Here is a 24,842-nt window from a genome sequence, read left to right on the forward strand (position 1 = left end):
ACATCAGATTCTTTCTTATCTTTAGTCTAGCAAAACATTTCTCAGATCAGCTCTTGAGAAAGAAGAACTGGAAATGACAAAAGGTCCTCAGTTTAGCTTTTAACTTCAGTGAACCCTCTTGCTTTTGACGTTTCCTAAGAGCAGCCCAGATCTGTGACTGTGCTGTGCTGTTTGCTTTGTGTGTTGCAGGTATTGTGACGGCCTTGACTTGGCCAACTTCACTCTTGACTGTTGCCAGTGTCATTGACAACCCTTGGGGAGTGTGTCTGCACCGGTCTGCTGAAGTAGGCAAACACCTAGCACATATCCTGCTCAGTCGACAGCAGGTAATTAGCTAGAAATTATCCAGGAATAAAAACTGGAAGGATTTTGCCCATGGAGGTTAAGTTTTATAGCCATGCTAGGTAACTATCAAGCGGGATCTTTCCAAAAAAATAATAATGAACTGAAAAATGAAAAAAGGTGACCAGCATGTATCTGGTTCATTGGGGAAGAATAGGCAGTCCCAGGTGAATCAGAGAAACCCTGCTAAGATTTGTTCCTTTTAACCTAAAGCTGTTCTAAATGAGGAAGAGATCTGGGTTATAAATGGCAAATGGCTTGATCGTGTCACAAACCAGCCAGGCCAACTCACTTAGTGGAAATTTTAAAAAGTAAAGATAGGTGAAAAGAAAAACAGAATACAGAATGTTAAAAATATTTACTGATAATTAAGAGGCACTAGCAAAACAACATCAGAGAAGACTGTGCAGCAGTAGATGCACCGTGAGCCATGCTTTTGCTGACGGAGAAGTGGAATGGGCTGGTACCTGAAAGAAGTGACAGAAGTTATTAAGCCTCCCTCAGAAGGTTTGCAAAAGACGTTTCTGTCCCCCCAAAACCTGCCATTATTCACAGGGCTGTCACTGGCATGGAGGGAGGCTGGGTTTTGCTGGCCACGTGTTTGTCTCACAGGCATACTAGTCCAGTATCTGTTACAGAGGAGCCCTGTGGGAGCCATGGCCCCAGAGCTCCGTGTCATAATCGTGTGAAACAGCAGAGTGGAAACAAACTTGATTTCTCATAAAAATACAATCCCAGGAAAAGCAATAAACTTTATTTCATACAAGCCCTTTGTTTCGCTTGGGGGCATTTATTACTGCCTTTTAAGCATTTGCTATTGTGAAAACATGCATTCCAATATGCTGGAACATCTAAAACTAATTGTTAGTGTGATGTCTAGGGAGTCCACCACACACCTGCTCCCTGGTTAATACAAAGACCATTTTTCACTATTGTTGAGATGAGGCTCCCTTTGACTTTATAGAAAATCTTATTAGACTATTCAGAACAAAAGTTTACCCCACATAATTTTCTATAACAGCTACACAGTGCTGCTGTCATTATGTCTTAAATCTAGAGATGGTCACTATTTTTGTGTTACAGTTTCTTTTTCTGTTTATTTGAAACATTTCTGGGAAAATTTTGCTCCTTGAATTAGGTTTTCATTTGGAAATTTCAGAACAGTGACAGCATTGTATTGTTTCTGTTTGTAACTTCTGATCGTTAGATTCTTTCAACTGATTTTCTGAATATCAAAAATACAAAATACTCAGGTATGCAGAATTCTCAATATTGAACTGTGCATAACTTTGAGGATACATAATTCCTTTGAAATCAGCCAAATTGCTCAAATGTTTAAAAGATCATGCACAAGCATAACTGCTTTGTGTATGAGGGTCTCTGGGATCCTGCAGCCACTCTCTAAGTCTAGAACAGTATTTGATGGCTTTTTGTCCTTCCTTCTTTCTTAGGGCAAGCGACCTGTCACACTGATTGGCTTCAGCCTGGGTGCAAGAGTCATTTACTTCTGCCTGCAGGAAATGGCTCAAGAAAAAGGTAAAATTCACTTCTAACCTTTTTCTCCTTTATTTTCCTTACTGCTGGTAGAGAAGTTTTTCTTTCATGGGGAAGGGTTCTTCTGGAATAGAGCTTGGGCCTTTTTAGGATAAACCTGCAAAAAAAAAAAAAAGTTTTGAAATACATTTGGAGCCAAATTCTACTGTCATTTCCACCATTTCAATGGATTAAATCTGCTGTCTTCACTCGAGGTGCTCCAGTGTGTCAGTTTGGTCTCCAGTCTGTAAACAACAACTTGACATTTTGTGACATTCGGCTGCTAGATCAGTCTGTGAGCTGCCCACACGCCACTGTGATCTTGGCAGAGGATGCTTTGCCTTTATTGGAAGCTCTCTGTAGCTATTGTATCTGATTCCCTGAGTCCTCCCTTCCATTTAAGTCATTGAAATGCCACTGTCATCTGCTATTTTCATGGTAATTTTCCCCCAAAGTCAAGTATAAAACCATCTGTCAATTTATTACCCATTGTGGTTCTGTTTATTAATAGATTCTATTTTTAATTTAGAAAAAGAATAAAATCATTATGATCAGTTGATGTAAATTGCATCTTAGAGTTGAGTCAGTAGTGAGTGTGCGCGTGCAGCCTGCCTTCCCCCCTGCCTAGCTAATTTAATTCATTAACCATTTAGCCTCACAAAGACTTCCTAATAAATAAGGAGCTTTACATAGGAAAATGTTCAATAAAGTCCAAGAAGGTGGGAATAGAGTCAAGTGAGGACGAAAGTCAGCATTTTTTTTGTTGACAGCTGTGTACCAGAACTTCACTTCTGGTTTAAGATGGAAGTCCTCAAATACAGGAATTCTGTTCTCAAAATAAATCTAATCAAATCCAGAATGATCCTAATGGAGTTACACTGAAGCCAGAACCCAGATCCTAATCTGGCCCTAGATCTAATCTTTTTGTGTCCTGAGAATGCCAGGGGCTGAGATATTTTCAAGCTTTTATTTAATGGTCTGCAGTCTCTTGCTGGAATAACATGGGACCGTAGCAAAGTAATACATGAAAGGAAATCATTAGGGGTCTTTAAGGTTGGCTGCCAGTCTAAAGAAATCTAAGCATCATAATTATGTATCATAGCAGCTCCCCACTGTACACTAATTTTTCAGTTCCTTAATTGAATTATGAAAGCTGAGCTGTTTGTGAGATGAAAAGCAGCATGTTTAGTGCAGATTGCCAAGGCGTTCTTCACATGCACATTCCAGCACAAGCCACAGAAGGAATGGAGCTGAGACCTGGGACATCTGAGACTGATTGGGGTTTGGACTTGGATGTCTCACACAAAAGAAATACAGGGCCTAGTCATGCAGGCCTTTTGTATCCAGATGGCAGTGGCATTTCTGAGGACAAATAACTAATCATGGATTATCCAGTGAAACACCATGGCAGAAACTCAAATTCTGTTAAACAAAAATACTTTTTCTGCAAAGAAATTAAATAACTTTTGGGATACTTCATCACAAATGACTTTGGAAGCCAGAGCTTAGTAGGTTTCCAGAAAATGACATTATAGCAGAAAATGGAGTAATGACCCATCAGAGATGAGTTACTGCATGGGAAGATCATTGGTCTGATTTCTTAATCACAATTCCTGTGCATTTTAGTAAATAAGAAACGTAAATTAATGAAAACCGATACTGGCTGTTACCAGCAGAACCTCAGCCTTGAAACCAAACTGTGTGTGATGGGAGCGAGGTATCACCCATGACATACTTGTTTAATACTGATCACAGGATCCTACAGAATTGCTTGTGTGACTGGTATCACTGCTGGGTTATCACCTCTGCTGTGGTTAGGAATCAGGAATACTGCTGCCAGGCTCTGCCATGAAACACTGTCCTTGCTCTGTGTCTGTACAGTGCCCAGAGAGAGCTAAATGCCACCCCTGTTCTCTTTTCAGTGAGGACTAACACGATGAGACACTTTCCTCTTTGCCCAGTGAGTCGTACCCTAAAGGCATAGCAGAGCCCAGCTCCCGAGGACTGGTTGTTGCCTCTAGGTCAGCTTGTAGCTTCCACAGCTTTTCTGGACAAATCATCTTACCAGTTTTAAATTTTTGCCCATCAGTAATTCTTTTTTTTTTTTTTCCATTTTCCTACTTGTGCGGACTGTATTGTTCTTCATCGTATAAAAGATTTGCAAACTGTGAAATTATTTAATTTATCTAGAGTGTCAGCGACTATGTAGGCCAGTGATCTGTTCTCAGGTTTCTGTCCCCCTCTGTCAACATCCAAAGAAAATGAGTATTTTTCAGCCAAGGCTAAACATTTTTGTTCTGAGCAAGAAATAAGCTGTACAAAGGACTGGAGAAACAAAAGCTTCCAATACATTGCCCAAATGTTCAGGATCTTGATGAATTAGCTGTTTGTTTATTCAGTTGGCTCACACTGTGGCCATGGAATTTAGTACCTTGGTTGGAACGAGATCCCCATTTGCAGGGCTCTGGGTTTCTTTTTCATTGCCCGTGATCATTGGAACAGGACTTTATTGCTCACAGATTACACTAACAAAATTGAATTACTCTTTGCTGTTCTCTCAATTGGTGCAAAATTTGCTTTGCAGTAAGAAATAATACCATGAGAGCTCTTTTGGATTGTTGTCAGGCACTGGGATTTACACTGCAGAGAAAGGTGCAGGCACTGCAGGCAGCTCCAAGCCGTTTACTGCTGTTAGGGAAAAGAAACCAATGGGTTTATGTTTGAAATGTCTAGCCAGGCAGCACCTCTCCATTATAACTTGATGTGGTATGCAGTCATTCTCACTTTCACTTCCCCCTAAACTCCAGCATATTATTTTACAAATCTCAGATGGCAGGCTGAGAACGGTTCAGCTCACGCCTTGTGAACGCTGGTCTCCCACAGGTGGAGAGCCTGGGTCTGGTGAGTTATGCCCGTGAGTCTCCCAAGAGAATGTGAATGTCATTTAACTGCTGTGGCACCAGGTGCTCGATCTCTCTTTACAAAGATTTATTAATAGATATAAATATATTGTTTAGGAGTTTAAGAAAGTAGCAGAGCTGCCCAATATTTCACATTCAATCATTATTTCTACTGAAATACCCCAGCCGCAGCTGTCTGATAAGAGGTGAAGATTTATTATGCTTCAGTCATCATTCCTTTTCAGCAAATCATGCCCTGGGCATTCCGTAAAGTACCCTTCAAGAAAATCAGATCAGTCTGATAGATTATCACTTTGTGTTGACAAATGACTCCATTGTTGTCAGTTCCCAATCAATACTATGAATTTGGGGGGGGTTCTGTTGCGTGTACAGGTCATGTTTTTCATGAACTCAGCTCTAAGGACTGGTTGTGGGAAAAGTTTATCGTGCTTAATATGTGACATCATTTGCTCACTATATAGAATGTCAGTCCCTGTCACCTGTATCAAAGCTCTGTGCAAACCCAGATCAATAGGCCTGGGGAAAGAACTTCCCACAGGTTTGTTGCTTGAACTGCATCTTTCTGGACACAGGCCTGGCCACCTCTCCCTCGTGACATCAGCCCAGTTCCTTTCACTGTCTCAGGATCTTTAATTTTCACATTTACTGATTCTGGCTGGAACTGCAGACACTTAACATTTATGCAGAATGCTGTTCAAGATCTTCCTTTCCATTGTTTCTGTCTTTAAAATTTAAGTCACTGAAATGATTTTTCTATAGCACACATCTGAACGTACCCCTCCTTCATGTGCATGTAAAGGTATATTTTCTGAGATGTCTTCTAAATCTGAGCTGTTCTGCTTTCATCTTAATAGACTCTCAAGGGATCATTGAAGATGTGGTCTTACTGGGAGCTCCAGTGGAAGGAGAAGCCAAGTACTGGAAAGCTATCACAAAAGTGGTGTCGGGCAGGATCATAAACGGTTATTGCAGGTCTGTATGTGCTCAGCCCCCTGCTTCATTATCCCAGTGTCACTTGGAAAGGATTTTGTACATTTATCCCTTCTGAACATTTTGTAAGTGAATAATTGTTCAGCTGGTGAGTACGTTGATTCAGTAGCGCCAGAGGCAGCAGTGCCAGAGCCTTTTCCCTCCAGAGGTCTTTCCCTCAGATTAATTGGAGATGACAGTCTTCAGGAGACACTTGTAGGCTGTTCTGTCTCCAGCTCTTGGCTGGTTGCAGCGCATAGTTACACTGGAAGCCTGACTTGCTCAACATGTAGGTCCTGTTCATATGGTGGCAGTGTTATATCACTCCGGCAGCTTAAAGCTGGGTCAGTGTGTTTGTGTGCATATTTTGAAATATTCTAAGGCCCCTTTAAATCTCAGCTTTATGTAAAGGACTATAAATATGGCTGCTAGGTTCACTGACAGTTAAAGAATGTGAATTAAAATCTATAAAAGCTGTGAGATACAATTCACTAGGGGCTGCTTATGGGGAACAAGATGTGAAAATCGCAATGGAAGGGAAGGAATTCAGGCAAATCGAAGATTTTTTTGTATCTAGAGTCAGTTTCTGGTCAAGATAGTCCACATGAACAAGATGTTTTACTTACAAAAGAAGTACAGCTGGAATAGCTGTAGCAAATTTACTAAGGACATGAAAGAATAAAAAAGTTACCTTGAAATCAAATATCAGCCTTTTAAAACTGTGCAGACAACTGCTATGCAGAGTGTGAGAGCTGCTGGGTGAGAAGAGGGAGATTCAGAGGCACGAAACAGCTGAAGCAATCTTATAAAAGCTATTAAGAATTCAAGTGACAGTATCAAATCTAATGACTGGTGTTGGAAGATAATTGTGACAAGAACACTGCTTACCAGCACAATTAGAAGAGGAGAAATTAAAATGAAAGAATGAAGCAAGGAAGACTAAGGACACAGGAAAATAAATTGAGAAATAGCCAGGCAAGAAGATTAGCAAAGAACATGTAACTGCAAGTCTTGACAACTTATAAAAGCCATGAGCCCTCAGGTCAAGGACAGGTGAAAATGCTGTTGGTACTTTCCATACACACATACTTATGTATGTCTACATACATCCGTGTAAGATGAAGAAGTATTGTATCACTATGCATCTAGCATAGTATATAACAAAGAACTAAATAAAAGAATTAAAAGAATTCAAGATTAAAACAAAAAATTATTAAACCCATCTGTCAGGCTGAAAATTGTTGCTTTTGTCCTTTTTGAATCACAGGAGGTTTTATGAATGCCAAATGTGCACACCAGTTACAGTATTTCTTCATGTGACTTAAGGAAAAAGCAATTGCTGCCTCCTTGGGAGTGCTTCTGTGTTCCTCCAAGAAGCCATAAATGATAGCAATTGTTGCATATAACTGAGTTTTCCCTGGCAAATATCATTCCTCCCTGTGTTATACAAATACCAACTTCACTGCAAAAAGCTCAGTGTATTCATTTCCTATAATAAAAAAAAAAATATATCTTGTTATAGTTTGAAAGCCTGCATGTGCTGTTGGAATAAAATACTTTGTGTGTTTGTACCTCCATGAGTGCAGTAATTTGATTAGTCTCTGCTTTGGCAAGCCTGTGTCTTAGATGTTGAATGAAAAATGATGTAGAAATTGTAGCTTGTCGCTCACTAATAGGAAGAAGCAGGTGAGGAGACTGTTAGGAAATATTCCACTACTACTTTGCCTTCAGATGCTGAATTTGAGTTATTCAGTTAGCATGAGGGGCAGCTAGAGGAGGTAACTGAGAGATACAGAGAATTTATGAGGATATTAGGTATGAGAGAAGGATTATACAAATATTTGTGGTAAGATCTCACCTGATTCTGATTTCTCTGGTCTCTCACTTATACAAATTGTGGCCTCGTTCTGTCACTTTAAGGAGTAGCTCTATTTAGGTCAGATGAATTACGTTGAATAGAGTTCCTGCAAGATCAGATTTGGGCCCAATTTGTTGAGCTTCAGCCCAGTGTAGCTTGTCTTCTTCGGCTTTGAAGTCTGAAAGGACATGGAGAGTGAAAGCCAGCTGTCAAGAGCTGTCCCATCCGATTTCACAGCAGAGTTACAAATTCCGACTGGGAAACCTTAACCAAATTAGTTAGACTTGCTCAGCTTTTGAAAGAACCCATGCCTGAGTAGCGTGGATGCATTGCAAAGATTTTGCAGAGCTCTGTGTAAACGTCCAACTTCTAGCACTGAGCATTTTGGAGTGGGCAGGAGCAGCCAGAAACGGTGTTTCACCTGCTGCCATCACAGAGTGCAAATACCACTCACATCCAACCTAAATCTACTCTGTAGAGTGTAGTGGCATTTAGGTGCCCAGATTTTATGCTGTTGCTCAGTGCAGGAGAAAAACTTCTGTATTTCCAAAGGATGTGTTGCCTTCTCATCGTGCTACAGTCTACCCTGAAACTGTCACAGTGACTTATGGCAATACTTTACAGTGGGAACAAACTCTTCCTAGTTCTGTCATTGAAACCGTGTATTTATACAGTACCTATAAATCAGGAGCACTTCAAGGAGCTTCGCAGTCAATATTTATGTCGGCAACATCGGTATTGTAGGCTTCATTGCGTTTACAGCTGTCTACAGGCTGGGGAACTTTTACCTGTTAGTACATTAAAAAGATTAAATATGTGAATGTAATGCAATCTCTAAGGAAATGCAGAAATAAATAGAAAAGTCAGATTTTTAAACCTGCTGCATGTAATGAGGCTACACCCATGAATCAGGATTAAATTCAGACTTACTGTGTCCCAGGAACCTGCCCCGAATTTGTCAACTGCTGTGATTCCAACATTGGACGAAACTGCTGCAGGTCTTGGTCCAGACATCACTGTGCTCCCCTGCCCTTCTACTCTCCTCATGGTCTGAGCAATCACATCTTGCACTGGTCTGGCAACAGGATTTATTCACGCTCTTCTTCTGCTCTGCTCCTAGGGGGGACTGGCTGCTGGGCTTTGTATACAGAACCTCTTCTGTCCAGATCAACGTTGCAGGCCTCCAGCCCGTCAACTTGGATGACAGGAGGATGGTAAACATGGACCTGTCATCTGTAGTAAGTAGTACTTCTTGTATTCTCAGTTTTTTTCCATCTGTCCTTCGCTTGCAGCACTGTAACCTCACACTCACTGGTTAGGGAAGGACGGGATACAGAAGAAAGCACCAGTAGGTATGTCGTCCCTCCTTCCTTTCCTTGAGATAACTCTCATCTCAGACTTCACTATAAATTCACAGGCGACAAGCCAAGAGGGAATGGCCTCAAGCTGCCCAGGGCAGGGTCAGGCTGGCTCTGAGGAAGGATTTCTGTGCAGAAGGGGCTGTTGGGCGTTGGAATGGGCTGCCCAGGGCAGGGGGGGAGTCCCCGGGATCCCTGGAGGGGTTGAAGAGTCGGGCTGACCCAGCGCTGAGGGATCTGGGGGAGTTGGGAACAGTCAGGGTGAGGTTCATGGTTGGACTGGAGGAGCTTCAAGGGCTTTTCCAACCCAGATGATTCTGTGATTTTGTTGACCAAGCCAGTGCTCAGTATTGAGCAAAATAATGAGAACTTGCCTTTCTTGTTAGATATGTTTGGGTGGTTTTTGGTTCTGAAATATCTCATACTGGAGACACAAAATGCCATTATTCTCCAAGAAAGACCTCGCTGTCTGGCAAGCCCCGGATCAGCAGGTAGGTAGGATCAGCAGCTGGGGAACCTGGAGCTCAAACACCTGACTGTGGAGCAGGTGCACCCCACAGTCTTATCTCGGCGGAGCCTTCAACACTGTGCGGGTTCGTACAGGGGCGAGTTCACAGGCCTTGTACCTTGGTCCCCTGAGCTGCACTGACTCCCTGGTGCAGGAACCACCTATAATTACAGAAACTCTTTGATAACGATGGCTGGTTTGCTAGGTCCAGACCTGGGCTGCTGCCTTTGGGGTGTAGGTCTCCAGGAAACAGGAAGAGAATCACCTCTATGCCTGGTAGACATTTAGTTTCCTCAAAGCTAGCTGTTGTCATTAATGATAGGCCGCTATATTATATGTCCAGTAATATTCAACTCAATTACCTTAAGCAAACTAATGATCTCATTGCCTTGTCTATACTCATGAGTGAGCTTTTCCACAGAAAATCAGGCAAAACTTAGCTTGTGTATTCATATTCTCAGCAATCTCAGACATGCAATCTTGGTTTTCCGTATCTTAATGTTTTAACTCATTTTTCACTGTCTGCAAACTGGACTGGAAGATACTCAGGCTGCTTCCACGGTCATTGTTCCTGCCATAACTCCTCACGAGCGTCCCCACGAGCTGGTAGGGATTGTCAGTGTTGCTTTGGAGCCAAAGGCACTTTTAAGTGTTTTCAGATTTTTTTGGAGCACCAGCCTGCTGAGCCTATAAATACCCAACTGTTACCAGCTCATTTCATTCATTATAACTGAGCTATGTACAGCCCTTGCCAGAAAACACAGGGCTTAGCACTGTACAGATAAAATAGAGACTTTGCAGAACAAAATAGAGGCTTCCCAGAAGGAAGCGGTATAGCAGAGGCTTTTAAACGTGGTCCGGCAGTGTAGCTGTTCTCGAGTCTTTGCACCTTACTGGGTTCTCTTGGTTAGCATTCCCACATGCTCCCACATCCATTTTTTCACTGTCCCCAGAGTTGCCATTAGTCCCTTGCAAGCAGTGACATCTGTTGCTGGCATGAAAAGAAAAATGGCCAAAGCTGTCAAGCAGTGGTGGCACTGGGGTGACTTTTCCTGTTAGTTCAGTCCATGTTACTCTCCTCTTCTTGACTTCTCTTCAGAGACCCTCTTTCTGTTGACCTTCTGCTTCCTGAGCTTTGAAACCCCCTGGAGGCCTGCAGACTTTGTCCTGCCTGGCTCGCAGCAGCCTCTATTTTTACCCCAGAGGAGCAGTATTTACATTTCAGCTAAATGAATAATAGTTGCAGAGCTGCTAGCTGCTAATCTTCTATTGTTGTGCATCTGTATCTGTGCTGCATGATGCCAACAGACAATCCCAGTGCTGTTCTCATTTCAGAAAGAGCTGACACTTTCACTTGCTTAATCTTACTGCAAAGCATTGGGGGGAAGAAAGATCAACCCCCACAGGGGGAAAAACCTATATTAAGTAGGTGATGTTCTCTTGATCCATTTTCCAGACCGTGGAGCTTTATGAAAAGAAATACAGTGCATTCTGATGAACATTTTAAAAGTAAAAGGAGCAAGAATGGGGAAGGAAGTATTTAGGGGCAATATTTTTTAAAGTGGGAAGAAATCAAAAATGGATTTTTCTGCAAATATAGTGCAGTAGCATAACAGAAATATAAAGAGGGATATTTTCTATGATGGGGACCAGCTCCATCCCTGCAGATGCCCTTGCTGGAGGTCCCTCTGAGTGTCCCACCAGGAATAAGAAAGGACAAGCTGTGATAGAATAATAAAGCATAGATGATGCAAAGGCGCTCAGCATGAAAATACTATGCAGGCAGCCTCAGTATTTTAGGCATCTCCCAGCCCATCCATGATGAAAATGGGACTGGATCCAAAGAGCTTGCTTGGTTCCCTTTGCTGTGGTAGCATCAGAACCCTCAAATGAGTGGAGGACTAAGAGACCTCAGTATAAACAGGAATTCACCTCCAAGGCATTTATTGCACGTCTCTCTTGATTAGTATGTTTTTTATCTGACTGTCAGTAAAAAAAACTGAGAGAAAAATGTCCTCCCACTCAGCAAATGCAGTTATAAAAGCCTTCCTAATGGTTACAATGGGACTGATTTATTCAGTGGATTTATTTGACAGCACCTGTTAGAGAGACCAAGGAAGTAATTGAGCTGTAGTGTATTAGATTGATTGCTGTTTGTTCAAATGGGATATTGTAGATTACATTTTGCATTAACATTTGAATATTGCAGAAATGCTCAGAGTCAGAATGTAGGCAGAGCATTTTCATGGAGGCTCACAAGTCAAGGAGGGTGTTTAAGTTTCTCTGAGGTGTTTTACCACAGCAGAAACTAGGGATGAACAACAAGCTTAGGGGCTGTAGGACTGCCTGGCTGGAAGTCTAGTAGAGAGCAGGGATGGATCGTGACAATTATTGCAGAAGTCAGTACTGTTCTCTCGTTAGTCCAATGTGAAAATTGTTATAAAGGTATTTAGACTATGATTAAGTTTTGCATCGACTTTAAAAGTCCTTATTTTCCATTGCTTTCAATGCCAACTATATTCTCCTTTTCTTCTTCTTCATCAACACTGTCTGGACAGCAGCTGCCTACCTGCTGCTAGTGCTCACTAATTCCTGTAATGGCAACACCAGGCAGCACCACGTGCGAGTAAATCCCTCCTTATTCACCCACCTGGAGTGCCAGAGCCATGCTCTGTAGAGCCCACAGACTAATGACACAAGGTACTTTTTAATCTCTAGAGCAGTCATTGCAATGGTACACCGAGAAAACATGCTGATGTGAAAACACAGCCATCTTCTCCTCCAGCGTCTCTGCACAATGGAAGGTGAAATGGCAGAGCTTCTCTTTAGAATAATCTGTATCACACATCAGCACACCTTTGCTTTTTCCCCCCGAGATACCTCAAAAGCTTTCTACCTCTTCATTTCTTTGCTGCTGTAATCGAGCAGTAGGAAAGCTCTCTTTATGACAGCGATTAAAAACCAAGAAAAACCGATCTCTTTCCAAAAGCTCTCTCAGAAGAGGGGCCCAATATTCGCATTATGAGGGAAGGCAAACAGATTCCAGGCAGTCAGGCCTTCAGCCAGGCAGGTACACAGTGTACATAAATACCATAAGCAGATGAAAAGTGTGAATTTTGTGAAATCCAACTGATTTGGCACTTCTGTGAGTCAGGCTTTTTTCCCAAAACGCATTAAACTGTGGGTTTTTTCCCCCTATATTCCCAAGACTCACAGCAAAGAATTAATTGTGGTTACGAAATGTGGATTAATTAAGAACCCTGGGGAGTTCAAAAAGCAAAAGGTTGCCTATGTCTCATTACACCTTTGTTTCACTTGTTTCAAATGAGCAGTGCCACCTCCCATGGTGACTGGCTTTAACAGGATCAGAAGAGCAAGAGCTGGGAGCAGAACTTGGCTTCAGGCAGCGCTAGAAGGAGCCTGGAGGTCCTTCTCCCACATCCAGGGGACACGCAAGTGCCTGTGGAAGCAAGTCTATTTGTCTGCTAGGCTATAAGGTCACAGGGATGATTTTTTCCTCTTTGTATGTTCCTGGAGTCATCAGTGGCTTAGTTTTCTGTGATCCTTCTTGCTGTTGATTTTGGAGCTCCAAGAATCACACATTAAATACCTGTTAAATACATTTTTCCCTTTGGGATGCAAGCGGAGGGTGCTGGCAATGTCAGTATGTTAGAACAGAGGAAGAAACTGAAAAAAGCTTTTCCAAAAAGGTGCAAATGGAGCCATTAATAACTTGAGTTTGGTTTTGCTTTCTGGCAGACTGGTATCCCTCCTTGCTTCAACACAGATGTATTGCTTGATCTTGATGTGTTCTTTGGGAGGCTGGGGATATTTAGCTGCTTCTAAAAGGCAGAGAGAACCATTTCATAGAGCTCTTTGAGCCTTTATTTTGTAAGGCTGGTGCCAAAATCCACATACGCACTGCCACGCAGAACCAGCATGGTGCCATAACAGTGTGGCCTTCCTGCAGATTTATAGAAGTAATTTTCCCATTTCCTCCATTGTGCCTGGAACACGTGTGTGTCATTTCACAGTGGGTTTCCACAACATCTGTTTGAGCGTGTACAGTGTTCAGACACCCCAGCAACCCTGGGCAAAGCTGAATTCCTGGGACTGCGCCCCCCTCCTTCACAAAAGCTGAGATTACCAAGTGCCACGTATTAGAAAAATTTACAGGTAGTTTGTGTTTATATCTAATACAAGTCAACATACAAAATTTGCTATTTGTTTGAGTAACCATCAAAGTTTTGATGCTATTATGTCTTTCTCCCACGGAGCATAACAGTTTGCATCACTTATCAACTTTTATAGATTTTCTCTTACACTTTGCACATTAGAGCACCTTTCATTTAAAAATAAGACTGTTCTTGCAAAGCCAGACATTGCAGACTCCATTGTTGACAGTTTTGCAGTGAAAAGATTTGTAGCTTTTGACTTTGCAAGCAGCTATCCTGACCACACAGACCTTACTCAAGCAAAACTACCAGCAAAAGCAGTGGGAGTTTTCCCTAAGTAGTGGTAATAATGTTTGATTCTGCAAGAGTGGCTACACAAAGCAGAGTAAGGTGAATTAAGGATAGAGAATTTAGCTTTCTATTTCCTATCATCTAGGAACATGAACGCTAATTCTGTATAATTTCGGTGTTCGGTTTTGAGCTTTGTTTCTAACCTTTTCAGCTAACAAGGAAAGGAAATTCAGTTGCAACATCCAATTAAAGGTGTTAATCAAGGAGAAGACTGATTTAGCTGACACATTGTGTACGTGAGGTTTTCTCCTGTAGCACAGTTTCAGCTAATGTGTTTGAGATCTTGCAATTTCAACAGCATGTAGTGTTGATACGAGCTGAAGGCAGCTGAAATGCCATGAGGCTTACCACTGCCCACTGCCCCAGGGACACTCGGGTAAGGGAAGGTCTTCAACTGCCTGCAAATCCCAGGGTGATGGATTTGTAGGAGATCACGTTGCTAAGGAGAGATGTTGCACTACTCCAGAGCTCTTGGAATTTCCCGAATGCCCAAGTCTTCTTGCCCAGATAAATTATTACCATCAACTTATAAAGGAGATTAAGGGATGAAAAAGCTACGAACAGGTTATTGTCCCCAAAGACAGCAAAAATTCCCTTAGTTAACCAAAAGTGATCTTGTTTCGTGGAGCTGAGCTGAGGAGCTGGTTTGAAAGCCACAAAGATGGCAACACTTCAGCTGCCAAATCGTGTGTATTCCTGGAGCGAGGTGGGGAGAGGAAGGGGGCTCAGTCCCTTCCGGTGTTAGAGAGGAGTTATCCTCTGCTGCAGGCAGGACCTTTGTATCATCCTGATTGTGGAGACTGAATCTGATCTTGATGTTTTCATCTGGACTCTTGAAAAATTCTCCATAATCCGGCTTGATCACTATAGCAGATATTTTGGGTCACCAGTTGACTGCTGTAGTTTATGTCAGATAGCTGCTACGTTCAGGAACAGTCCAGTTTGATCTATCAATCCAGTCTTTATTTTTGGGATCTCTTTTTCTCTAAAGCCCAAGAGATTATGTTCAAATTATTTCCCAGTGATAATTATATGCACAGTTTATGCTGGGCCCTTTAAAACATTCTTTGTACTATCTAATTTAAATAATTTCCACTTAGATTAGCATCGAAAAATAAGTATTTGATTATAGCCACCTTAAAAGTGAGTGGCATGTTTTGCAACTTCGATATAGCTGGAAAGACTCTTGAGTGTTCAGACATCAACCTAAAAGCTAAAGAAAAGAACCAGTTCCACTTCTGGCAGTTTTCAGTGAGAGCATCAGCAAAATAACAGTCAACAGCAGCTCCGCAAACAGTTGAAAAATTCATGGAAGCAGCTGTTGCCTTCAGCTGGCTGGCTCGGTGTGCGGAGCGCGTTACCTGTCAGCAGAAGGCTGTTTGTGAAGGCACCTTTCCCTTAAAACTCTTTCAAGGGCTCTCTTATTAATTCAGAATTTATGAAGCTTCCTCTTCCTAACTTGGTGCTGCTGATCCCATCATCGCTGATGTACAGCTGCTCTCCATCTCACCTCCTTAGGGCTTCAAACTTCTGAAACTTATCCCCTCCATTTACTTCCTCTGTTTTCTTGTTATATTCTATATTTTACTCCTCTCCATCATACAGTCCTCTTGGAGTTGGTGAAGGTAAATTGAGAGTAAAGCTGTCAGAGTTTTTCAGCAGTGAACGACTCCAGCAAAAAAAAAACTGTGTTTACTCAGAATTTTCAATATCTACATGTTCCCACAAAGCGTGTCAAAGTTTGATGGAAAAAGTCCTTGGAAAAAGTTATTGCAGTGGTGTGAAACTGGCCCGAGTGTTGAGGGTGATGTCCCTCAGTTACCATCCCAGAGGTGAGAATGACTTGATCAGTAAGTCATGGCTGAAAGGTGATTGCAAGTAAAAATTACAGTCTTGCTCAGTAAATGTTGCTGTAATTAAAGGAGAACTTTTACCCGTCAAGTTAGTTTTTAAATTAGAAGGAAAATTAGAATTGAGTGACTTGGTCTACTCACAAGAATTGTAATTGTGCAAAGGGATGATTTAGAAGCTAAGCCTATTAGCTTCAGCTGAATCACATTCCAATCTTTATTCCATCAATTTTTCAGAGCAGAAATAGAAACATTAAAGAGGAATAATGCAAATGACACTGACAGTATTTTCAAAATAAATTCAGCTCTATAAAGTTTACCTCAAATATATTTTTATTGGCTTCTCCTCCTCTGGAAGCCAGGCCCACTAACACTCGGGTTATACCTACAGTGCAACGCAGGACTTGCTGCAGATGACAAATTCACATTTTGTCGTAAGTCCATTTAAATTACAGCTTCTGAATTAGTGGACATGTTCACTGTCCTCACTTTTGGAAAACACTGTTTCCTAAGAACCCAAACAGAAGAATTTTATTTCTGTTTTAACTTAATTCCGCCAGAGGCCCTTTCAAGGTTAATTTAATGCTCTTCTGGTTCTCACTGCGGGAATCTGCTCTGCCGCTGGCTCTTGTCAGGTCCAGCCCTATTCCCCGGCCTGGGAAGTGTTAGATCTTTGCTGTAAGCTTTCAGAAAACTGTAGAAAACTTGTAGGACATTTTCTGCCAGGCTGAATGCCCTCTATCATGCAAGAGGTACCCCGCACTCTGAGGTAAGGCTTCCGCTGACATGTGGGAACAACTCTGACCAGAGGAGCCTGCCAGCTTGGCAGGGATGACTGCGTTTTGAGCGATAACCTGGCATAGCTTGGGAGTCCTATAATCAGTCAGTCTTTGCCACCATCTGGGAGAGGAGTGCTGCGCGGGTTTGGAGGCAGGATCCAGAACTGAGGATTTTTGGAAAGCAACAGTGGCATCTGAGTTTCTTCCCTTCTTTACTGATGCTACCCCAAAACTGGCTGGCAGCTTATTTTGGAGCGCAAGGTTGCACTCTGGTTCTCTTCCTGATGGACAAATTCAGTGCTGCTTTTGGAATCTGAGAGCAAACCCAGGAGTTGAACTGGCAATAACAAAAGTTGCTGAGCTGGCTCTACTGAGAGATGCCACTGGAGTTCCTCAGGTGTGTACACAGAGTGCCTGACACACCAGCAGGAAGAAAGGGCAGCTGGGAAGTGAGGTGTGATTATTGTCTGAGCTTCAGAAACTGCAGATCACTCTATTTGTCACCCCCCACCAAATACCATTTTCTGTTAAAACAGAGAGTATTTGTCAAAAGGGAATCATGAAACTGCAGTGTCCTCCAAGGTATTACTTGCTCCTGCTGAAATAACAAAGCTCTGGAGAGAGATTTTATCTGGAGAGTGTCTTTTTCCTGCATGATAATGTTGCTCTTTGGATGTGACGGGCTCAAAACAAATCAAAGAGGTGAAATTCTCAGCTGTACTAATGACCTGTGCTCCTGCAGCTTGCAGAGTACCTGTGAATCCTCCGCTCGCACTGCACACCTCACTTGCTCCTCGGGAATTCTCTGTAAATCCGTAGGGTGTTTGGTCAGGGAGAGCAGGAGGAAGGCACAGCCCAGCTGCTCTGTCCTTTATCTCTCCCTGCACGTAGCAGAGAGGCCAAGGGACTTTCATCTGAGCTCTTGCAAATTATGCAGCCCTGCAAAGCAAACAGCTTTGTGAGCTGTGCCGGGCTTCGGAGCCAGCGTGTGCTCTTTGCACCGGCGCTTGGGATCAGTGCAGGAGCTCTGCTTGAGGGCGACTGGATGGGATCTTAAACCAGCTGGCTCTGGAGTGAGCAAAGATTTTGAGCAGATTAATGTCACTGTGATACCCGGTGTTGTGATGGAGTAAGAGTCTTGCCTGTGCTCACGTGAGTCGGTGGCATTGCACGTAGCATCTCCTTTCTCCCAGGTCCTTTCTCTGCCCACCGCTTGGCAGGCTCCCCAAGCATCCCCTCCGGGCTGTGGGGTACACCTTGGGTTCCTGTAGCTCAGAACCTGAAAGAAGTCAGGATTCTTCCCCTGTCCCGAAGAGCTGGATAGATTCTACATTGGTGCTTTATCTCTTCTTTTGCAACGCTGGGGAAAACCAACCGCAAAGGCAATTGAGTGGAGCCGTGGAGATGCCACCGGCTTAGTGCTGGTGGAGAGAGCAGACTGATTCCATTATCATCTCCTCTCAGAGAGGCTGACCTCCATCCCCTGCCCCTCTCCACCCAGAACTGCTGTCAGTAACACGGAGAGCAGCATCTGTGCTGCAGAGCTCACGGCTCGCCTGGGTACAGCGGCCACCAGTGGCTTGGTTGCAGGCCCAGGGGTGACATTATTTGTTTTCAAAGCTCCCATAAACTGAACTGTGTTTTTATGACACCGTAACCAGAGGCACTTATTGTACCAAATAAAAAGACTTCCATTTGAATTTAATAGACGCAGCTGATTATGCTCAATGACATTTTTTATACTATTGGGTGGATTTGAACTTGAAAATCTTTCCAGACTTGCTGAACTGAGGGCTCCTTTCAGCTGACTGATCGATCCCCCTGAGCAGTGCTATCATCTCTAGTCCTTTGGAGACCTTCTTCTTTGGTGCTGTTGTCCTGCAGCAGAATTAGTGATACAGGCAGCTGCCTTGTGTTTTCCAATGAGTAAAAGCAACTATAAAATCAGATATAACAGGGGAGAAGTCACCTAAGTGATAAACCTACCCCACTGCTTTCATTTCCTTATAACAAGAATAAATATATTTTGCTTTGGTTACAAGAATACCTTTCTCTTCCATTTATTCTGATATTCCTCCTGCACTTTGTTCTTGCAAATATTCAAACCATTGTTTATTTCTCGTTAAAGTTTTTATTGTCCCTAACAATGTTCTAGACATTCCCATCCCTCCTCCAGCACAGCCTACCCAGTGGAGGAATTCAGCTTTTCAGACTGCAGATGAAAACAGGCTTCTGAGAGATGGAATTGCTGAATTTTCCCACCAGGATGGCTTCACAGCTTTAAAGTGGCAAGGCAATTTGTTCGCTGTTCTTTTGCTGATGGCTCAGTACTCAGTGTCACAGTAGAGCAGAGAGTCCTACCTCCTCTTGGGTTTCTCAGGGCTTGTGTCGGTCTGGCTTTATGAACTCCTCCTGGGCTGTCCTGGAACCAGAAGCGAGTTTCCTTTGAAGCGATTTAGTGGTATTGACCTGCAGTAAGGGACAGACTTTCAGGAGGTCTCAGCTTCTCTTTTAGCTGCATGAGGAAAAGCTCAGCTCTTCAGAACTGCTCATACCCAGTGTCTGCTGGTGATCATGGTGCTCGGGGAAGAGGAATTCCCCGTTGTTTTAGTGGAAGCTGCTGGATACTGAGGAGTTATGAGAATCTAGTCCTTAGGCTGGCAGAGGAAATTTGTCCTCTCTGACTAAAGACTAGGTAACAAAATCCCCAAGTGCTGACCGGGGCAGGTAGATTGTGATGACTGTGGATTTCAGAATACAGCAATTCAAGAGATTTCAGCAACTCCTCCCAGTAAGTCCGTTTCCTTCTTGTTTCTCTCCACCTTTTCCAACGCTGTGCTCACTTCTTCTCCTTAGCACTAAGCCCCTCTACTGAGTAGCAAAAGGTTTATACTTTTTTCAGAGAACAATGTACACATCTTAACAGCCAGTCCATTAGTCCTTCAATGGTTATTTTAATTAACTAATCTGTTCCAAACATCAAGAGCCTGTTGAGCCATCTGGACTGATTAAAGTCGCATATTGCATTACTAATGCACTGATTAAATCCTTCATTTTGCTCCAAGCCCTAAGTGCATCCAAATGTTACCACTCAAAAGCTGCTTCACGCAAACAGCTAGAGGAGGTTTGAATTTTGACCGTGCAGTTGCTGGGAATTTTGCTTTAGGTTTGGGCAGAGGTATGCTGGTAACCCTGGCTGCTGGCATTGTGGGGAAAGGCTGCGCTGGCATCAGCCAAGCCTCTCGGGCTGAGCTGCCCAGGAGGTGAGCAGAGGCTCCACAGCTGAGGTTCTGTGCAGAGCTCTTCAAAGAGTTTTTTCCACTTATACGAGCAGACAGCCCCATCCTGGGGCACTCATACACGTGTCTGGGAAGCAGGAAACCTGGGACTGTGGTGTCGGGTATTCCCTGCTGTGGAAATTCCCTGATTACTAGCAAGATTTGGGGAAATAAGAGGCGGTGTTTGCTGAGACAGCCTTCGGGCTGGGGCACAAAGGATTTAGGCTGTTAGAAATCAGATTTACCAAAGATGCTAAAATATCTTAGGATGCAAATCACGCCCTTTAATCTTTGCTGAAATCTACAGGCCAGCTGGTGAGAGTACCACTGAAATAGCCTCAACAGCCTGACCGCGCTTCCCCTCTCCACAGAAAATATAAATCCACTATAAATCCACCTTGAGCTCAGAAGTGCTTCCTCCCATTTTGGCCGTGAGCACAACAGCCAAGGAGACCTGGAGGCTGGTCTCTGGAAGAGATTTTGCCTGTCATTACTTCAAGTGCTCAGCTTGCACAGGACACCTCAAACAGGGAAGGCAGTTTCTGCCTTTCCAGCCCGGCAGCCTGTAGCATATGACAACACTAATCTGCAGAGGAGGTTTTCCTCTCCCTCCTGTGCCCCCACTGGAAGGGTGCATTCCCACATCCTTACCAGAAGGGTTTGTATTATCATGGAAATCACCTTACAATAAAAATATGTGGAGTTTTGCACGTATTGTTGACTTTAATTTGGTTTATGAACCTATAACTCTCAGTGTCCCAGTTTTATAGTATGGGACAGATCAGTGCACCTTCCAGCCAAGAACCTTAACATGCTCGGTAGCTGCTGTGAAATTTAATGATTATTTCCTAATTTAAATAAGACAATCATTGCTCTTACAAGGGAGCTAAGGCACAGGGAGGACAGGTGATTTAGCAGAGAACAGGAAGTTGAACTAAGACAACTTGTCTCCTACCTGGACATCTCTCACCATGGCAGATCACCTCCTCTCTTACCCTCGTGGCACCCAGAATCTGGGGGTTTGTAACTCAGCAACATCCAGAGATTTGAACGTACACATCTTAGAGGAAAAGTAATCCAGCAGCAGTGTGTGCCACAAAGGGTGCAGCCGGCTCAGGTTACTGAATGGACAACAGTGTTTTCCAGACCTTGTACTTTCAGTCTTCCAGAGCTAAAACCAAGTCTCACAACAGTGGTGGCTTTTGAGATGAAGGACTTGACTGAGCTGGGTTCCCCGCGGGCTCCCCACTAACAGGGCTCTTGTTGCTTGCAGGTAAACGGCCACTTGGACTACATGAAGCAAATGGAGACGATCCTAAAAGCTGTGGGCATTAAAACCAAGGAATGTCAGCTGGAAGAGAGGGGCACCAGCAGTCTTTTCTCCCCTCCAGCCAAGAAATCACAGCGGGCAGCAGGCAGCGAGACTCAGGAGGAGGAAAACACCGTGCGAGAGGAGGCTGTGGCTGAGGGTGAGGCTCTCCCAGCCGGCCCTGCTCAGTGCCGTGATTCCCCCGGCTGGCTCTCGGGAGAAACCTCGCCGCCCTGCCTGGAGGGTTCAAACAGCAGGGACAGCAAGGAGCAGGCAGCGGACGAAGGAGCAAATTAGAGCTCTCTGCGATGGGCAGGGATGCTCAGCCAGCACTAACGCCGCTTTCAAAGCACCGTCCGTTGCGCTGGGATTCCCAACGGAGCGTCGGCAGAGCTGTAGCTGCAGTTTTCACACCCTCCTGAGAACCTGGAGTGGGACACCGGCGTGTCGCTGGATCAAAGTGTTCGGAGCAGCCGCCCACGGCATCTCCCACGGAGGAGAAAGGGCTGATTCCTGCCTGATTCAGCACTGCTCCTCAGGAAGCGGCGGCACTTCCCTCCTCGCACAAACTGGGTTTATTCTTGAGGGAAGCAGCTGTCACCATTAGGGACTGTGTCTCTGCTATATAACTCTTGGGAAAGCAGGTGGCTCTGTGGGTATTTTTAAGCATATCGTGGAGAGGGGCTCGTCACTAGGAAATTAAAAACATTTTTCCACTTAATGGTGGATTTGGTTTGTGATTTTCAGGTGTGTTGCAGGCTCCGGCTGCCCAGCTACATCCGTCTCAGTGTCTGCGCTTGGGCTCTGCTAACGGGGCAGGCGAGAGGCTGGGGCTACCTGCCTTCTCCCCCCAGGCTGCTGCAGGTTTGCTGCCAGGGCTTGGGCACTTCCCAGTCACCAGGACTGTTTTCCTATCTGCAAGCTGAGGACGATGAGTGTTCGCGGCCTCATTACTGTTAGAAACATGCTTTGAGTCCCTAGGTGAAAGACAGCAGAAGAAACAGAGTGGGCTTTTTATGATTTATTACTTTGTGAAACTTCCTCCCAGGCTTTGCAAGCCAGCAACCCACAGAGGCTTTCGGTTTGTGTCCCACACACATCTCCAGCCTTAAAAGCCCCCTCTAGACATATTTTTAATTGGCTTAGAGTAAAACCAATACTTGGCATAGGATAAACACGAGTCTGTTTGATTTCTACCTTCTTCCATAAAAGCGAATTGGCATCCAGTCTCTTCTCCCCAGTGTCAGACCGGAGGGAGGGACCCTGCTTTACATCCCCTGCCACGCAGAGGCTTCCAAAACCCTATGGGACTGATCCACATCTTCCATAAAAGGTCCTTTTCTGGCCTGTTTTGCTGCTAAGCCCAAGAACACTCATCTGGCAGGAACATGGCAGGAGGATAAACCTCCTTCTGAGAACACCTCTGTGTTCTTCTGTTTTAGAACACGTGCCGGATGGTATAAATACCTCCCACATCCCGATCTGAAGGTCTCTTTGAATCACACGCGGGGAAACAGTGCACTTGCAGCTCCCAATTTCGGTTCACAGGGAGTCCTCCTCCTCCCTCCCTGGTCCAACAGCTCAATAACCACCTCTCCTTTCCTTCCCCAGCTCTCTGCAGACCTGCCCTGCAGATTATTTCTCACAAAGTCAAGGCGGCGGCTGTTTCTGGGGGCGGCAGTGTGACCTGGCAGTGCAGTGCAGCTTTGGGATGGGGCCAGGCTTTTCCCCTCCCCAGTTCCTACCGCCGCAGGGGCTCGGCCCTGCTCAGCTCTGAGCAGATCGGCGCCTCACCACAGAGCCACGGGAGATGTTTCTGGGACAGGCCACGGGCTCCTGCAGCGATGGAATGCTTTCCCTGCTCAGCATCGATGCCATTGGTTGCAGTAAAGGGCTACGATTTCTCCACCATGTCAGAGGATTAGTCCACAAGCAAACAACCACCTGATTCCAAAGAACTGGCTCTATGAGAGTAACATATTATTGCTTTTGAACATTTGGCTTGAAGAAGCTGTCTCTGTCCATCTCCTGAACCCATGTCTGCTGATTTGGTCACCTAATGCAGCGTTTGGACTTCACCGTGTGTTTTGGTACTCCTTTTTAACTGGAGTTGTAGTCAAAGCATGTTTTTTATATAAAGCTATTTGTGGGAAGATGTACATTATTTATCTTCATGCTTGATACCAAACCCAAGCTGTCTGTCCACAGTTACATGGCCAAAACGTATTGAACGATGTTGGAGCGTGTGCTCTGTCCCCGGTTTGTCACGGTCCTTTATCACCAGGCCAGCCGTGGGCTGCAAGGGGATTCGTAGCAATGCAATGTCAGGTTAGTCATAAAAACACTTGTTGTTCAGTTCTGCAACATTCGTGGGCAATGTGGAAAGAAAACCAATGGGACTTGCGTGGCGTCTGCTGCCACCATGTCCCAGGGCTGCGTTGTGTGACCGTGAGCTTCAGGAGCACAGTCAAACTCTGGAGGGTGTGCTGGGAAGGAGGCAGCAAGGCTCGGAGGGTACGAGTCCAGGGAGGGCACAGCAGCTGGCTACCAACCCCTCCCTGCCTCCCAAAGGCACTTGAGGAAGGATTTACTAAAAGCATTTGGTTTTGTTTTGTTTTTTTTAAGTGCCCACTTAACATATCACTCACTGTTCTCCCTGCTTATGGCTGTGAGGAGGCTGGGGGGGGGGGGGGCTGGCATTGTCATTTAGAAGACTATATTTATTTAGATTCTTACTTGAAGGGGAGGAAATAGATTTTCTAATTGCATCCTGTAAAACTTGAGGGATTGTCAGAGCAAAGTATGATGGTCATATGCCAAAAATAGGAAGCTGTAGGATGAAATTGAAAAGGAAGCTTATCTCGTTACTACTGTCAGGATACCCATGGAGCCACAAACCAGTCGAACACCCACACCCTTGCTGAATATCCAAAAAACGATGTTGAACATTTTGCACCAAATTTAATCCCCTGTAGTGCAGGCTGTTCATGATTAAGCACGATGGTTTCACTGTGTTGCAACTCACTGCTTTTGCAGGAAACTGAGACAGATACATTCCAAATCGGGTGAGGAAATGAAAGTCCAAGAAGACGTGATGTTCTGTGGACTGAAGCAACCCCAAACCTCTCGTCCATGAGTCACGGGATGTGGTTTCCACCAGTCCTTTTGGTGTACTCAGAGAGAGAGAGGTGAGATGCTGAGCTGTGCGAGGGGAAGCTGAAAACCAAGCCTTGGTTTAAGTTTAGGGAGACGTAGGCTGGTGGAAGGGCCTGGAGCCCAAGGTTCAGACTAACCAAAGATGAAAAGGCCATGAGAAGCAGCTCTCGGAGAAGGGTGAGGGATTGGTGACAGTGAGCAAAGGAGGGATGGAGAGAGAGAAACAAGGCAGGTTAATTCAGCAGTAAAACGTGGCTTTATGCTGTTTAAACCTACCCGCAGAAGTGCTCGATGACGACGTCTTCTCTGAGGAGGTGCCATTGTGTTTGAAGATGGTATCAAGCAGCAATACGCAGCCAGAGAGACGTCTTGTGGCAAATCAGCTCCTTGGTGAGTTTGTGTCGGGCTGGGGGATCTTTCCCAGCACACCGAGGTCCGTAACCCCCCATCAGGAC

At 44.3% G+C, this 24,842-nt stretch overlaps 1 protein-coding gene and 1 long non-coding RNA gene across 7 annotated transcripts in view; one reads left to right on the top strand and one right to left on the bottom strand.

The window, feature by feature from the left end:
• TMCO4 (transmembrane and coiled-coil domains 4) overlaps positions 1-24,842 on the top strand; it is a 56,480-nt gene that overhangs the window by 18,681 nt on the left and 12,957 nt on the right. For 3 of the 6 annotated variants that reach the window (XR_012635000.1, XR_012634999.1, XR_012634998.1), the window contains exons 10-17: positions 190-326; positions 1,794-1,878; positions 5,651-5,768; positions 8,744-8,861; positions 21,196-21,391; positions 22,843-23,559; positions 24,268-24,419; positions 24,670-24,777. Coding sequence is in view for 2 of the 6 variants with exons in the window: in XM_074924592.1 (XP_074780693.1) it covers positions 190-326; positions 1,794-1,878; positions 5,651-5,768; positions 8,744-8,861; positions 21,196-21,391; positions 22,843-23,156 (968 nt within the window). In the remaining 4 variants the exon portion in view is untranslated. Of the gene's footprint in view, positions 1-189; positions 327-1,793; positions 1,879-5,650; positions 5,769-8,743; positions 8,862-21,195; positions 23,799-24,267; positions 24,420-24,669; positions 24,840-24,842 lie in introns of those variants that run through there. The other 3 variants (XR_012634997.1, XM_074924592.1, XM_074924593.1) reach the window with 3 other exon arrangements.
• On the bottom strand, positions 1,895-21,185 carry LOC141969133 (uncharacterized). The gene is made up of 4 exons (XR_012635001.1): positions 20,878-21,185; positions 8,301-8,411; positions 7,624-7,801; positions 1,895-1,993 (listed from the first exon to the last, which is right to left on the bottom strand). It is a non-coding gene; the product is annotated as an uncharacterized LOC141969133 (long non-coding RNA).

Source organism: Athene noctua, chromosome 22, assembly GCF_965140245.1.
Source record: "Athene noctua chromosome 22, bAthNoc1.hap1.1, whole genome shotgun sequence".
Taxonomy (NCBI): Eukaryota; Metazoa; Chordata; class Aves; order Strigiformes; family Strigidae; genus Athene; species Athene noctua.